Source organism: Canis lupus, chromosome 10, assembly GCF_011100685.1.
Source record: "Canis lupus familiaris isolate Mischka breed German Shepherd chromosome 10, alternate assembly UU_Cfam_GSD_1.0, whole genome shotgun sequence".
Classification (NCBI taxonomy): Eukaryota; Metazoa; Chordata; class Mammalia; order Carnivora; family Canidae; genus Canis; species Canis lupus.
The window spans coordinates 69,970,318-69,986,929 of record NC_049231.1 but is presented as its reverse complement, the minus strand read 5'-3'; the positions used below and the strand labels follow the sequence as shown (position 1 = coordinate 69,986,929).

The 16,612-nt window shown below is 47.0% G+C and overlaps 1 protein-coding gene across 50 annotated transcripts in view; it reads left to right on the top strand.

Moving 5' to 3' along the window:
- The first annotated feature begins 1,204 nt into the window (after nucleotides 1–1,204).
- The window catches only part of LOC106559441, a 65,808-nt gene continuing 50,400 nt past the window's right edge, over nucleotides 1,205–16,612 (top strand). For 13 of the 50 annotated variants that reach the window (XR_005366263.1, XR_005366243.1, XR_005366244.1 and 10 more), the window contains exons 1-3: nucleotides 2,327–3,578; nucleotides 12,624–12,800; nucleotides 14,589–14,711. Coding sequence is in view for 1 of the 50 variants with exons in the window: in XM_038551518.1 (XP_038407446.1) it covers nucleotides 3,546–3,578 (33 nt within the window). In the remaining 49 variants the exon portion in view is untranslated. Of the gene's footprint in view, nucleotides 1,376–1,516; nucleotides 1,656–2,300; nucleotides 3,579–12,623; nucleotides 12,801–13,489; nucleotides 13,912–14,588; nucleotides 14,712–16,612 lie in introns of those variants that run through there. The other 37 variants (XR_005366278.1, XR_005366277.1, XR_005366276.1 and 34 more) reach the window with 20 other exon arrangements.

Here is a 16,612-nt window from a genome sequence, read left to right as displayed (position 1 = left end):
GTCCGGAGCGGAGCGACACGGGCAGCCCCGGCGGCCACTGCAGGCGCCGCCGGGACGCCGCGGGTTTAAAACGTGCGCGTGAGGCGGCCAGCGCGCCTGCGCCGGGGTGTGGGGCGGCGGGCGGGGCGGCCGCGCTCTTCCGGGGGGGAGGGGCGGCCGGGCGAGGCCTGCGGCGCGGGCGCGGGCGCGCGCGGGCGGGCACGTGGGGCCTCGGTCTCCGCAGCGCGGGCGCCCCCGCCCCCCCCCCCCGCGCCCTGCGGCCGCGGCGGGCCCCGCCGACCCCCGCCCGAGGGTTCTGGGGACTGTGGAGCCGCGGCCGGGAGGGGGGCGGCGGGAGGGAAGAAGAGGAGAAAAAACAACAACAAAAAAACAGCCACTGCCGGCATGGCGTCCATTTACATAATGCTTTGTTTGCATTTTGCAAGTTCCTTGCGGCCGAGCCTGCGGAAACCCCGCCTCCCGGGGTCCCTTCGGTCGTGGCGGCCTCGTCAGACCCTGAAGACAATGGCCGCACGTGGGGCCGCGCCGGGCGGTGCGGGGGGCCCTGCCCGCGACGCTCCCCTCGGGGCGGCCCCCGCCATCTTGGAAGGCCTTCCCCGCCCGCCCGCCCGCCCGCGCGCGCCCCTCTCGCGGAGGGAAGGCGGCGCGGCGGCCCGTGTGCGTTCGCCGCCGTCCCCCCGCCGCCGCCTCGGCCGAGCCGCACCGGGCGGCGCCCAGACAGACGAGCGCGGCGCGGCGCGGCGGGGGCCTCGGGGCCGGCGGCCAACGTGGCGCCCTCCTCCCCCCCCACCGCGGCGTGGCCGCCATGTTTCCAGAACACAAAATGGCGGCACGTGGCCTGGATTCGTCGCCGCCGCGAGGGGGGGCGGGGAGCGCTCCCGGGCGCGCCGCCCGCCCTGCTGCGGCCCCGGCGGCCGGGTCGTAGCGCGTGTCCCCCACTCGCTTAGGTGGAGGCGTGTGCGGGCCTGGCGCCCAGGCCTCGTGCGTGTTCCGCCCCCACGCGGGGGGGGGGCGGCGCGGGGACAAGGGCGCCCAGGCTCCGAGGCCGCGGAACGGGCCGCACAGACGGGCCGCAGCGAATAAAATAGGAGAAAAGCGCGTCTCCACGGGGCCCCGGGCCCGATGGCTGGCGGGCCTCAGTTTCCCCGCAGGCGGGGCGGGGCGGGGCGGGCCGTGGGGAGGGCGCGAGGCGCCAGCCGCACGCACGCGGGCTCCGTTTTCACGCGCCTCTGACGTAGCTGTTGTCTCTGCCGCTCTCCCCACAGACGGAGCCCCCAGGCCCGAGAGACCGAGGCCCGGAGCGCAGGCCGCCGCCGCCGCCGCCGCCGGGAGCACGTGCGCAGCCTCGGTCGCTGGGCCGGGCGGCGACGCCGAGGTGAGGTGAGCTCCGCGGGGGAGCTCCCGGTGCGCCCCGCCGCCCCCGCCCCCGCCCCCGCCCCGTGAGACGCTGGGACCCTCCCTGGGCGCCAGGCCTCCGCTGCCTTCCCCTGACGGAGCGCGTGAGGCCTGTGAGGCCTGTGAGGCCCTCGGTTTAGCCCAACGACGTGCAGGCGCCCCAGGAGCCTGTGCCGGTGCCCGCCCTCCGGCTGCTGCCCGCGGCGTCGTTCCCGAGCGGCCGCCGGCCCCCGGGTGCGGTTCTACAGACGGCCCTGTAGGTGCGTACACGGCAGCCCCCCGCCACCGCGCCGCGGCCTTCCTCAGCCCGGCGCCGCTGGGAGCTTCACTTCACGTTAGCTCAGGGGCCCTGGTATTTCCTTATTTTTTTTTTTTTAAGATTTTACTTGTTTATTCATGAGAGACACACAGAGAGAGGCAGAGACACGGGCAGAGGGAGAAGCAGGCTCCACGCACGGAGCCCGACGTGGGACTCGATCCTGAGACCCCGGGGTCACGCCCTCGGCCAAAGGCCGACGCTCCACTGTTGAGCCACCCGGGCGCCCCTGATACTTTCTTATTTTAAATATTTTAAGTCATCTCTACGCCCTGCGTGGGGCTTCAATTCAGAACCCCCAAATCAAGAGTTGCACACTCGGTCAACTGAGCCAGCCGCATGCCCCAACATTTTTTTTTTTCTTTTCCCCAACAGTTTTATTTTTATTTTTTTTTAAGAATTAAAAAAATTAAAAAAAAAAGAATTAAAAATTTTTTTTTTCATTTATTCATGATAGGCATATAGAGAGAGAGGCAGAGACACAGGCAGAGTAGAAGCAGGCTCCATGCAGGGAGCCCGACGCAGGACTGGATCCCGGGACCCCAGGATCCCGCCCTGGGCCAACGGCAGGTGCCAAACCGCTGAGCCACCCAGGGATCCCCCTCCCCAACAGTTTTAAAAGCAAACCACCATAAGCTGCATTTTACAAAATAAATCACATGCACAAGTACATAACACAGGAACAAAATGTTTGCAAAACAATACTTAGCGCAGTGTACTCTGGCAATTTCTGTGCTTCAATGCGAAATAAAAAGGCGCATCAAAACTAAAATGATGAAAAACCCATTATTAGGTTGTGACCCAAATGAGTAATGTGCACATTTAGTCCTTACAAAGATCTCTGAGATGGGAGATGGGAGTGATGTTCATCTCCATTTTCAGAGATACACAGAGGTGAAGGATTTTGTCTAAGGCACAGTTACGAAGTAGTAAAAGGAGGATTTGAATCTAGGCAGCCTGAATTCAGAGTCTGTATATTTACTACTGTGCAAGATGTAGTCTACGGAGGGTCATCTTGTAGGGGAGACAGAATTGTTGAGGGAATTGGAATTATTAGTAAAAAACTCAGGAGACAACAAGAAAAATTGTATGTAATTAAGAATTATAGCCGGCTTCAAAATACTCTGGTCCTCTAAATCTGCCACACATTTATTTTCCCTAAAGAAAATTGGATACATTGGGTCTTTCTTCCCAAGACTGCCTATTTTAAACCTTTTTTGTTTGAAAATTTCCATTAATTTTTTCTTATCTGAGTAATTCTAGGATCTTATCTTCAATCTCAATACAGACTTTTGCTTCCCAGCTCTCAGCCTCAGTCCCATACCCCCCTGAGTCCTGAGTCCTGCAGCCCTCTCTGTCCCCGATAGGCCACATTTAGCTGTTGATTCAATTGTAATGTGTGTTATATAGGCTACGGGTGCTGTGGGTGACCCGGAAGTCTGGTAAAGAGGCCATTGGCCTTGGGGGTGTGTGGCTCCAGCTCTGCCAGTGTCTAGCTTTGAGAGGGTTATAACCCAGTTCAAGGCTGTGGGGTTCCCATCTGTAAAACAAGGGATTGAGTCTGTCTTCTAATTCTGTCTGGGGAGTAAGTAATATTTGATGATTTTGGTTCTTTGTCTTGGGAGTGGGGGGGGAGGATTATGTAAACGTTTTACTCACTTACAGTAAATTCTCCACTCCCTTCCTCAGACCTGCGCTATCTTGTGGATGTTTGAATTCAACACCACCCATTTTACAGATGAAGCCACTGAGATACAGAACAATTGACTAAGTAGTCGCTGCCCCTCCTCTGGAGTCTCATGCATGACTCTGCTTTTCCCATTTGAATGACTGCATGTTAGTTAAGGATTTTAATGAGGTTGTGAAGGTGAGTCAGGCCTAGACTTTGGAAATTGAACCACAGGATTTATATTCCTTTCAGAGGAAGGGTTTTTGTTTCCTTTGACTTTACATTGGCACGTTATGTGAAATATCTTGAAGTGACTTCACATTATTTACTTAATCATCATAAACAGCTTTGCCAGGAAAGTATTATTATGCCCACTTTATGGAAGAGCCATCTGTGGATCGAAGAGTGAAGGGATTTGCCCAAGTTACACAGCTTGTCGGTACCTGAGCTGGATCTTCTGACTTCTGGTTGTGTCTTGTTCTTCCTGGCCTCTGGCGCTCTGACATATAGAATACTTCTATTTTTAACTCAAAAAGCTTTTAATCCAGGCTTAATTTTTCTGTCTTGGAGCATCCAGGCCACTTAGGTTAGGTTTCTGATTTTTTTTTGGTTTAAGAAAATCTCTTTTCTCTTTTTCTCTAATGTTTACATTTATGGATTTGGAAGTGGTAGGAATTATTTCTCTGGAAACTCTGGAGGCAGGGACCACATTTTCTCCCCCTAATCTACCTGGTCCAGCAAGTATACTAGAGCTTTTGAAATTTGCCCTACCAACAAGCAGCATTTTTTTCAAAACCCGTTTAGGCTTAGCGTTTCATTTTTCTTTTGTTTGAAATTATAGTAAGTTGAGAGGGCCTTGACTGTCACTTTCTGGGTTACTGCAGAGGACAGCCTAAGGTACATATGTGTGTGTGTGTGTGTGTATATATGTATAATATGTGCATATTTTAAGTGATGTTTACCAGCTTATTTTTAAATTACTACTTGTGTTTTTTCTCTATAAGATTTTATTTATCTTTTTGAGAGAGAGCATGAGTGGTGGGGAGGAGCAGAGGGAGACAGAGAAGCAGAAGCAGACTTCTCACTGAGCGAGGACCCCAATCAGGGATCAGTCCTAGGACCCTGAGCTCATGACCTGAGCCAAAGGCAGACTCTCTTTTTTTTTTTTTTTTCTAAGATTTTATTTATTCATAGAGACACACAGAGAGGCAGGGACACAGGCAGAGGGAGAAGCAGGCTCCATGTAGGGAGCCTGACGTGAGACTTGATCCAGGGTCTCCAGGATCACATCCTGGGCTGCAGGCGGCGCTAAACCGCTGCGCCACCGGAGCTGCCCCAAAGGCAGATTCTTTTTTTTTTTTTTTTTTTTTTTTTTTTTTTTTAATTTTTATTTATTTATGATAGTCACACAGAGAGAGAGAGAGAGAGAGAGAGGCAGAGACATAGGCAGAAGGAGAAGCAGGCTCCATGCACCGGGAGCCCGACGTGGGATTCGATCCCGGGTCTCCAGGATCGCGCCCTGGGCCAAAGGCAGGCGCCAAACCGCTGCGCCACCCAGGGATCCCCCCAAAGGCAGATTCTTAATGGACTGAGCCACTCAGGTGCCCTATTACTTGTGGGTGGTTTTTTTTTTTTTTTAAATATTTTATTTATTTATTCATAGAGACACAGTGAGAGAGAGAGGCAGAGACACAGGCAGAGGGAGGAGCAGGCTCCATGCAGGGAGCCCGACGCGGGACTCGATCCAGGGTCTCCAGGATCACGCCCTGAGCTGCAGGCAGCACTAAACCGCTGCGCCACCGGGGCTGCCCGTTTTTTTTTTTTTTTTTTTTTAAGATTTATTTATTTTAGAGAGCCCATGCACAAGAGAGAGGCAGGGGGAGGGGCAGAGAGAGAGGGAGAGAGAATCTTAAGCAGACCCTGTGCTGAGCACAGAGTGCAGCTTAGGGTTCAATCTTAGGATCCTGAGATCACAACCTGAGCCAAAACTAAGAATCATACACTTAACCTACTGAGCCGCCCAGGTGCTCCTAACCTAAGTAATATTTCCTACCCATTTTGTGGTTAGTAACGAGAGTAGTAATAATAATCTTATATGCTGAAGACCTTGTGCTGCTGTTAGGGGGTTATTACTGGGTTCCTCAGAAATATAAAATACATTGGTGTGCCTTACAGAAGTTTCTGGGAGATACAGCAACATTCTTTTTTTTTTTAATATTTTTAAATTTTATTTATTCATGAAAGATAGAGAGAGAGAGAGAGGCAGAAGCAGGCTCCACATGGAGCCCGACGTGGGACTCGATCCTGGGTCTCCAGGATCAGGCCCTGGGCTGAAGGCGGTGCTAAACTGCTGAGCCACCCGGGCTGCCCTACAGCAACATTCCTGTCCTAAGTTCTCCTAGTTGGAGAAAGTAATCCCAATGGATTCCCCAGGGTTACTCTGACTGAAATAAAGCACGAAGGAAGGGAGTGCAGAGAAAAGTTAAAGGGAAAATAGCAAGAGTGCTAATGCAAAGTATAGAAAATGGAAGGAAAAAAGGTAAAAAAAGGAAAAACAGGGATCCCTGGGTGGCGCAGCGGTTTAGCGCCTGCCTTTGGCCCAGGGCGTGATCCTGGAGATCCTGGATCGAATCCCACGTCGGGCTCCCGGTGCATGGAGCCTGCTTCTCCCTCTGCCTATGTCTCTGCCTCTCTCTGTGTGACTATCATAAATAAAAATTAAAAAAAAAAAAAAAAAAGGAAAGGAAAAACAAAGGACCAGGGAAGAGGAGAACACAGGATCCATGGAAGGGATGTGAAGATAACCATTCAGAGGTCCATTTGGCCCTCATGTAGTGTGGGAAGCAGAGGCTGCTGTCTTGCACCAAGAAAGAACAGTTGGTAGGAGGACTCCTGAGCACCACGTCTCTTTTTTATTCTCTCTTTCCAATATCAGATAGGGGAAATTTCTTTGTTTCTGCTATGGCTGGCAATGTAATTAGATGCCAGTAATTTTTTATTTGACAGAGCACGCACAAGCAAGGGGAGCAGCAGGCAGAGGGAGAAGCAGAAGCAGTAGCGGTCTCCCCTCTGTGCAGAAAGCCCCACATAGGGCTCGATTCCAGGATCCTAGGATCATGACCCAAGCCGAAGGCAGATGCTCAAATGACTGAGTCACCTGGGTGCCCCAGATGCCAGTAATTTTAATATTGGTCTCCTTGAATTTAATTGGTTTATCAAGGAAAATGTGCTACAAAAATCACATAAAGTATTCCGGGTCAAATTTTATGTTAGCAAATACTTTTTTCTTATTTTTTTTATTTTTTTACATCGACTGTATTCCCAGCATGGGGCTTGAATCCAGGAGCCTGAGATCAAGAGTCCCATGCTCTACCATCCTAGCCAGTTGCACACCGCAGTCAGCAAATACTTACTGATTGCTTGATATGTCCCAAACACGAAGGATGCAAAAATGACTTGAGATCTGTCCTCGCTTGCAAATGTTTATGATCTGGAGAAGGACAGTGATAAGTAAACAGATTTGCAGTACAGTACATTGAAGTATTAGAATATGAGTAAGCAGAAGATGCTGTGGGCTCCGAAGAGGATCCTGATTCAGCTTTGGGGGGAATCCAGAAAGGCTACCTAGGGAAGTTGGCATTCAGGCTGTCCCAAGTTGGCACATTGCAAGGTGGAGGGCAGAAAAGGGTAACTTGGAAGCAAAGGCTCACAGTCCATTCAGACGTTGAAGGTATTTCAGAAAGGCCTGATCCAGTTTTTGGTGATTCTTGTTCTACTGTTTCAGAAGTGTACGTTATTGAGACTTGATTATGCTTACTAGAGCACAGAAAGTTCAAGTCTTATTTTGTAGCAGTAATTCTCATTTAAAGATAAAGACATCAGAAATTGTACTTCCAGATAGAGATTCTTTTTTTTTTTTTTTTAAGATTTTATTTATTTATTCATGAGAGAGGGGGGTGGGCAGAGACACAGGTGGAGGGAGAAGCAGGCGCCATGCAGGGAGCCCGACTGGGAATCGATCCCGGTTCTCCAGGATCATGCCCGGGCTGAAGGTGGCGCTAAACCGCTGAGCCACCGGGGCTGCCCCAGATAGAGATTCTAAGGAGAAAATGTAAATAAAGCAGGTTTTGAATCAGCAAAGGAAAGAAAGGGTAGGAAATAGCATATCCCTAGAGAGAATGGGCAGTGGGGAGGGATGGGGTGTGTGTGGGGGGAGAGAGACAGAGAAGCCGACTCCCTGCTGAGCAGGAAGCCCAAAATGGCTTGATCCCAGGACCCTGAGATCATGACCCAGTGGAAGTCAGATGCTGAAGTGTTGGAGGTGCCCAGGCCCCCCCTCCTGGTATATCCCTTTAGTATCCAAGTTTTGGATGTGATTGTGTTCTGCTTTGATTTCAAAGAGGGGTGCGTGTGGAAATTTAGGGTCATCCTCGGTAGGATGTTTGAGTAAAGAGGGAAAGGAGTTCAAGAATAATTGCTACTTTATAGCAGAACAAAAGAAATACATTTAGATGGAGCATTTCTCTGATCCCACCCACTGAGCGCTAGCAAGACTTGGTTGGGAACTTTGTTTTCAGAGACACAATGAATTCAACCAGACAAAGCATTTGTTCAGCATTATTTGCTGTGTAAAATCTGTTGTGTCCGGATTAAGCACATTGATTTTTGGTTTTTGTTTTTTGAGACGCGGTTAGAGTTGCATTAAATAAAAACCTATGTGTATTCATTGGACAATACTGGGATTTTACCTGGATTAAAAAGAAAAGAAGTACTTTGCGTGGAGTAGGGAAGAACGTGCTTAGAAAATAGCACACAGGTTCAGTGGTCATTCCTCAGTCATGTTGACCTTTCCGTGGCACCTGACACTCCCTCCTTGCACTTTAGTTTCATCTGGGTTCCAAGATGCCACTCCCCTGCTTCTCCCCCTGCCTCACTGGCCCCTCCTTGTCAACCCCATCCTCCCCTTTCAGGCTGAGTTCTCCTTATCTCCTTAGTCTCTAATGGTGGAGTATTCTGATCATCCCTTCTCTGTTTATGCTCATTCCCTGGATGATCTCTTTCAAGACTTTAAACACCATTTGTATCCTGACAACTCTCAAGTGTATATTATTAGCGTGGATATCTTCCCCCTGAATTCAAGACTCCTATCCAGCTGCCTACAGAATATCCTCTCCACTTGGTTACTTAATAGCTTCCTAAGCCAAACCATATTCATCAAATTAATTCTGAAACTTCTCTCAAATGGGTACCTCTGGGAGCTCCTGATTGGCTCAGGTGATTGAGCATCTGGACACTTCTCATCCCCTCCCCTGCTTCTTTTGGTGTAGACTTCTAAATGGTCTTCCTCGGTCTAGTCTGAACAGTGACCAGGGTGATCCAATTACGTGTGTATCAAACCATACCACTCCTCTGTTGAAAACTGGGTCCCACCCATGTTAAGAATTAAAGTCCTGGGACGCCTGGGTGGCTCAGCGTGACCCCAGAGGCCGGGGATCGAGTCCCACATTGGACTCTCTGCATGGAGCCTGCTTCTCCCTCTGCCTGTGTCTCTGCCTCTCTCTGTATCTCTCATGAATAAATAAATAAAATCTTAAAATGTTAAAGTCCTTCAGTGGTCTAGGAGGCTACACAGGATCTTCAGCAGCACCTCTCGCTGCTGTTCTGACCTCACCTAGTACTTTTCCCTGATGCTCTGGACGCGTTAGTCTCCTTGCAGTTGCTCCAACCTGCCAAACCTTGGACTTCCATAGTTGTATTCTTTCCCTGGAAGGCTTCTTCCAGCCACCAGTGTGGCCTCCTGCCTTACCTCCTCCGGGTTTCTGCTGTGTCATCTAGTTTGTGAAGCATTTCTTGACCATCTTCTTTAAAGTAAAAGCCATCTCCTGCTCTCTGCTTTCACTCTTCCCTTTCTCTACTTTTTTTTTTTCTCCACAGAACTAAACACTGTTTAATGTATTCATTCATTATTTTTATATTTATTGTGGGATGGCTGCTATGTGCCAGGCATTGTTCTAGACTTTCTCTTATTTATAGTTTGCTTATTATTGGTCACTGGAATGTAAATTTCACGATGGCTAGGGCTTTGTTTTGTTTGTTGCTATATCACTATTTCCTAGAATAGTGCCTAGCACATGGGAATTGAATGAATATGTTTTTCAAATTTTAAATAAAAATGTATTGAGTGTATAGAGGGTGTACCAAATAATGAGGGAAAGATCTATATGAGTAACGTTGTTTCTGCCTTCAAGTAGCTCAGTCTAAAAAATGTTTATTTTGACCTGAATAGTGCTGTGTTAACAGGTAAGGTGATACATCATGTTGGAATTGGAGAGGTTGGGATGCCCAGGTGGCTCAGTGGTTGAGTGTCTGCCTTTGGCCCAGGGCGTGATCCTGGGGTCCCAGGATCTAGTCCCACATCGGGCTCCCCACAGGAAACCTGCTTCTCCCTCTGCTTGTGTCTCTGCCTCTCTCTGTGTGTCTCTCATGAATAAATAAATAAAATCTTAAAAAAAAAAAAAAGGAATTGGGGAGGTAAAGACTGGTTTACAAGAGTATGGATCTCTTCAGAGATGAAGTCCTACTTTGTCAGGCTTATTGATAATTTGTATTGTTTCTTGGAGGGCAGGATTGCTGATAGCTTACTGCATTACTGCTTTTTGGGTTACAGTTTGTGTTTGATCGTGTCTTATTAGAGTAGGAGTTTCTTTAAAATCCTGGTGTCAGTCTTGGTTCACTTAGATATCTTCTAGGAACCCTCTATCATAGCCACTTCTTCTCTGGATAAGTGAAGGAGTTTACTATCTCTACTTTTCTCCATATCTGAAAGTTCTTTTCTAGAAACCCTGGTCATCCATGTATAACTGGTTATAAACCTCTCAGAAGGGCAGCCCCAGTGGCGCAGCGGTTTGGCGCCGCCTGCAGCCCAGGGCGTGATCCTGGAGACCCTGGATCGAGTCCCACGAGTCCCACGAGTCCCACGTCGAGCTCTCTGCATGGTGCCTGCTTCTCCCTCTGCCTGTGTCTCTGCCTCTTTCTCTCTCTGCATCTCTATGAATAAATAAATAAAAATCTAAAAAAATAAAAATAAAAATAAATAAACCTCTCAGAACCTCAGGTTCTACACTTGTCAAATGGCGATAATGATGAATGACCTCTATCTCCTTGTGAGGATTGAATGAGTAAATAAAGCCTGATTTTGGGAATGGGGGGGTGAAAAGGGGAAAGATAGAGGATAATTTCTTTTGGGGATGTTGGGCAGATGGAGAAAGAGAATCTCAAGCAGACCATGCCCAGCACGGAGCCTGACATGCGACTTGATCCCGCAACCCTGAGATCGTGACCTGAACCCAAATCAGGGGTTGACCACTTAACCAGCTGAGCCACCCAGGCACCCCAAGGACAGTTTCTTTTTTGTAGCAAATAGTATATATTTCTATTTCGAAAAAAAAAGTTTTTTAAAGATTTATGTGTTTGAGAGAGAAAGAGCAGGAGAGTGTGTGTGTGGGGAGGACAGAGAGAATCTCAAGCAAACCCCCTGCCGAGCGTGGGGCCCAGTAGGGGTCTCGATTCCATGACCCTGAGAGATCAGGACCTGAGCTAAAATCAAAAGTTGGACGTTCAACCAACTGAGCTACCCAGGCGCCCCTTGAAAAAAATTTTTATCAAGTGTAGGTTTCTGTTCTAGTGAAAGTAGTGAAGCTTTATTTTATTTTTTTTAATTTTGTTTATTTTTAAAAGATTTTATTTATTCATGAGATACACAGAGAGGGAGAGACACAGGCAGAGGGAGAAGCAGGCTTCCTGTGGGGAACCTGATGTGAGACTTGATCCCAGGACTCCTGGATCATGACCTGAGCCAAAGGCAGATGCTCAACCACTGAGCCCCCCAGGTGCCCCTGAAAATTTTATTTTTAAAAACAAAAAGGGGAATCCCTGGGTGGCTCAGTGATTTGGCACCTGCCTTCAGGCCAGGGCCTGATCCTAGGGTTCCGAGGTTGAGTCCCATGTTGGGCTCCCTGCATGGAGCCTGCTTCTTTCTCTGCCTATGTCTCTGCTTCTCTCTCTCTGTGTCTGTCATGAATAAATAAATAAAATCTTAAAACAAAAACGTTAATATATTATTTTTTATAGAGTAGGAGGTTTTGTTTTGTTTTTGGTACACAAAGGTGATTTCATTTTTTATTTTATTTATTTATTTATTTATTTATTTATTTATTTATTTATTTATTTATTTTTCAAAGGTGATTTTATTAAAGCATGCGGCAGGACCCACGGGCAGAAAGAGCTGCTTTAGAGTAGGAGGTTTATAGATAAGATTTCCTTGTCTTTCTACCCAGATACATAACGCCTGTATTATGAGAGCAGGGAGATACTAGAACCCCACCCTTGGCTGCCCAGTGAGATGGTGTCTAGGTACAGGCAGATAACCATTTCCTTTTAGGTGAAGTTGGAACTCAGAAAGTAGTATTTGAATAGGCTCAAAGGGATGGATGATGAGAATAACAGCAATAATAGTAATGGCTAATTGAAGAACCAGGCACTTTATGTAGATTGTCTTATTTTAACAGCATAGCAACCATAGGCTGGGGCTATGAGGAGGAGAACAGTGAAGGAGCATCGACTCTGAGGTCAGACATCCTGTCCTGACGTCTCAGCTTTGTCACTAACTAGATGTATGGCCTTGAATTAGAAAAAACTTTTTCCTCCTTTGTAAAATGAGGGTGGTAATAGTACCTGCCTCACGAGGTTGTGACAATTCAATGATGCAAGCCATGTAAAGTGCTTAGCATAGTGCTTGGCACATAGAGTGTGCTCACCAAATGTCACCGTTATAATAATTAAAATAGATGGAGAAACAGAGGCTTAGAAAGAGGTAAAATATGCCTAAGTGAAGTAGCAAATGAATGACAGGACAGTAATTGGCTCCTGGGCAGGCAAACTCCAGGGCTCTTGTTTCTTTTTTCTTTTTCTGCGTGTCTTTTCTTTTTTGTTTTCTGGGTTGTTTTGGGTGAGGGTGAGTGGGGAGTCAGGAACGGGAAGGAAGGAGGAAGGAATAAGGAAGTAATGCATGACGTCAGGGAGTAAGTACGGCAATTTCGTTATTGCTTGCTATTCTGTACGGTCCTTTCCTTTCCTTGTCCTTTCCTTACTTTCCTTGTCCTTTCTTTTTCTTTCTCTTTTCTCTTTTCTTTTCTTTTTTCTTCTTTTCTTTTCTTTTCTTTTCTTTTTTCTTTTTTCAAATAGGCTCCACACCCAACATGGGGCTTGAACTTACTATCCTGAGATCAAGAGTTGCATGGTCTGACGGCTGAGCCACCCAGGCACTCCAGCTAGCACCCGTGTTTCCTGCCGTTATACTGTACCACCATCATGGATTGAAGGGAAGAGACTGGACATGAACTGCATTTTGTCCAACTTGTGGTGAGCATAGATCTGAAGGTCACATGAGTTCAGACCTACATGAGCTTGTATTTGTGATCTGATGCATCATATCACCATAGCACATACTGGTTATTCTTTGAGGTAATTCTTCCCTAGATACAAAGAAATGAAAGAATGATGAGTCAGTTATGGTCATCTTCTGAGGGGTTGAGTGTTCCCTGGCTGGGGCCAGGAAATGGAGCTGAATAAACACCTGAATCGTACTGTACTGTTTTTGGACCTAAATAGGAGCTTGTCCTATCTCTTTTGCTACTATGATTGTCTTTCCTAATACAACTGATAATGATAAGAAGCAGAGCAGTGTATACATTGAGCACTTTATGTGCAGTGCATTGACATGGGTTATCTCATCTATTCCTTGATGTAACCTTGTAAGGTAGTCACTCCCATCCCCATTTTATAGAAACAAAGAGTTTGGGAAACATGCTTAAACTCACATAGTGATGGGATTTGAATATGCAATCTGGCTCTCGAGTCCAATTTTTAACCTCTACACTCTACTGTTTTATTCTTTTCTTACCTATGTAAAGTACATAGTATGGGGCAGATGGCTTAGTAGGGCCAGTCCTATTTTTCCCATCTGAAAAAGGGAAGATTTTGACTACTGGGCTAGAAAAAAGGAGGCCTGTGTCTTTTTTTTTTTTTTTTTTTTTTTTTTTTTATGATAGTCACAGAGAGAGAGAGAGAGAGGCAGAGACACAGGCAGAGCGAGAAGCAGGCTCCATGCACTGGGAGCCCGACGTGGGATTCGATCCCGGGTCTCCAGGATCGCGCCCTGGGCCAAAGGCAAGCGCCAAACCGCTGCACCACCAGGGATCCCAGGAGGCCTGTGTCTTAACCTTATGACCAACCTGTCACATCCAGGACTTCACTTTTCTTAGCCTTATTGTCCTCCTTCGTTAAACAGAAGGGTCACTCCAGAGGGTCTTTGAGATCCCACCTAACTCATTGACCATTTGAAGTGAGGAGATTAATACCTGCTCAGCTCCTTGATTTTGGAGCCACTGTATTTGTGAGGTTTTAGGGAGCCTTCTTTGTGCCTGGGAGGATGCCAGATTTCAGGACAGAGAATACCGCCTTCCTGAAGAAGGTAGGTCTGGGCTCTTTTTTGAGACTGGTTGCCTAGGGAACCTAGCCTCTGGCCAGCAACAGTCAGGAATGCTTTGGTTGAGAGTTGGGTACAGATAACTAAAACAAGCAGCACATTTAGGTTTCACTTTCCCCCTTCCCCCCTCCCCAAGCTACCCTTTACAAGCTCCCAGTTTTCTATACTTTCTGTATGTTAGTACTTTGTTAAGAAGTTTGTTATTTAATCTTCATAGTAATCTTATAACTACTATTTTAAATTTACAGATAATGAAAGTGAGGCAAATAGAGTTAAATAATTTGTCTATAGTTACTCAAGTGGAAAGTGGTATCCAACCTACTGTGTTGTACTGCCTGGTTGGAACTTAAAAAAGCAGAAGGAGGACTCTCTATTAGTGATGTTTGTTTTGTTTTTGTTTTATTTAGAATGATAGACTCTTGGAATTAGAAAGGGTCTTTGAGGTAATAGTCAATCTCCTAGGATGCCTGGGGGGCTCAGTGGTGGAGCCTCTGCCTTCGGCTCAGGGCATGACCCTGGGGTCCTGGGATGGAGTCCTGCATTGGGCTTCCTGTGGGGAGACTTTCTCTGCCTGTGTCTCTGCCTCTCTCTGTGTTTCATGAATAAATAAAATCTTAAAAAAAAAAAAAAATCAATCTCCTTGTCTTTTGTCTGCTATCCAGTTATAGGAGAGCTTTCCATCATCCCCCTAACGGGTGATCACCAAGTTCTTTTTGAATGCCTACATTGCTGGGGAGCTCATCACTTCTTGAGGAATCCCATTATATGTTGAATAGCTCCCTTTGGTAAGATATTCTTTCTTTCTTTTTTTTTTTTTTTAAAGATTTATTTATTTACTTACTTATTTAGAGAGAGAGAGAGAGAGAGAGAGGAGCAGAGACACAGGAGGAGGGAGAAGCAGGCTCCATCCCAAGAGCCCGATGTGGGACTCGATCCCGGGACTCCAGGATTGCGCCCTGGGCCAAAGGCAGGCGCTAAACTGCTGAGCCACCCAGGGATCCCCTATTTCTTGTTTTGAATTGAAATCTAAGTGAGATGACTTCTCATCACCTTTAGGCCTGTCCTCTGGAACCATACAGGATAAATATAATCCATTTTCCACATGCCAATCTTATGAATGTTTGAAGACAGTCTTCCTATTTATAAGACATATTTTCAGGTTTCTCATAGCATCTAAACTTGCTTTCAGTTTGAATTGGTCGGCACAAAAAACAATCTGCTTTTTACTGCTTTGCAAGTGCAGCCTTGCAACAAATCTATGCTTCACTTACGGTTAGTCACAACTATGAGCCCCTCTCACATCTTTGGGGAATGAGTGGATAGTGAGCTAAGTCTCTGCAGTTGTGTATGAGCCTGGAGGGTCTGCAGTCTTGTAATCTCTAGGACGTTAGCCTGTTGCCGGTACACGCTGTCAGAGCTCACAAAATGGCTGGAAGTTTATCCGGGCATTTGACAAAACTGCATTTACTTCATCAGGCCACTAGGTGATGAGCAACTCACGAACCCAGACTTGGAGGGACGGAGTGTGTGTATAGGACAGTTTCTGTTTATGCTTGGAAAGGCAGTCAGAAGTCATCTGATACAGCTTCATTAAAAGATCTTTTTTGGGGGAGGGAAAATATGTTTTGTGCACACTTGTCTTTCCCAGCTTTACTCCAGTTTTATTTAAAAAAATTTTTAAATATTTTATTTATTTATTCATGAGAGACAGAGGCAGAGGCAGAGACACAGGCAGAGGGAGAAGCAGGCTCCATACAGGGAGCCTGGCATGGGACTTGATCCCGGGTCTCCAGGATCACACCCTGGGCTGAAGGTGGCGCTAAACTGCTGAGCCACCTGGGTTGCCCTGCTCCAGTTTTAAATATTAATTTGAATAGGTTGCTTCTTTCTCTGAGTGATTTCCTTAGATAAGGGGCATGGATGGTCCAGTTGTGTGTGTGTGTGTGAGAGAGAGAATGTATATGTATGTTCATATATATGTATTTTGTAAGAATTTATTTTTTATTTTTTTTGTTCAAGATTTTATTTATCCATTTTGGAGAGAGAGAGACAAGCAGAGCATGGAGCCCAAAGTAGGGCTTAGTGTCACGACCCTGAGATCATGATCCCAACTAAAATCAAGTCAGATGCTTAACTGCCTGAGCCACCCAGATGCCCCGGGAGTTTATTCTTAAGTAATCTCTACAGCCAATGTGGGGCTCAAGCTTATAACCCTTCATCAAGAGTTGCATGTTTTACCAACTGAGCCAGCTGGGCAGGCCTGAGTTTTACCATAATGCAGGAATGATGTCTTGGCAGGGTTTAGGGTTATCAAATGGTAGTTCTAGTCCCTACAAAGGCTATATGCAGCTTTCTACTGTCTTCAGGTTTTATTGATACAGATGGGAAGTCCAATGCCAATAGGAATCTGTCTCCTTTTTAAGCAACTACTTGTTCTTTCTCTTTAGAAGTTTTTTTTTTTTTTTTTTTTAATTTTTATTTATTTATGATAGTCACAGAGAGAGAGAGAGGCAGAGACACAGGCAGAGGAAGAAGCAGGCTCCATGCACCGGGAGCCCGATGTGGGATTCGATCCCGGGTCTCCAGGATCGCGCCCTGGGCCAAAGGCAGGCGCCAAACCGCTGCGCCACCCAGGGATCCCTCTCTTTAGAAGTTTGTAAATTTTTTCTTTCTGCTTAGCATTTCA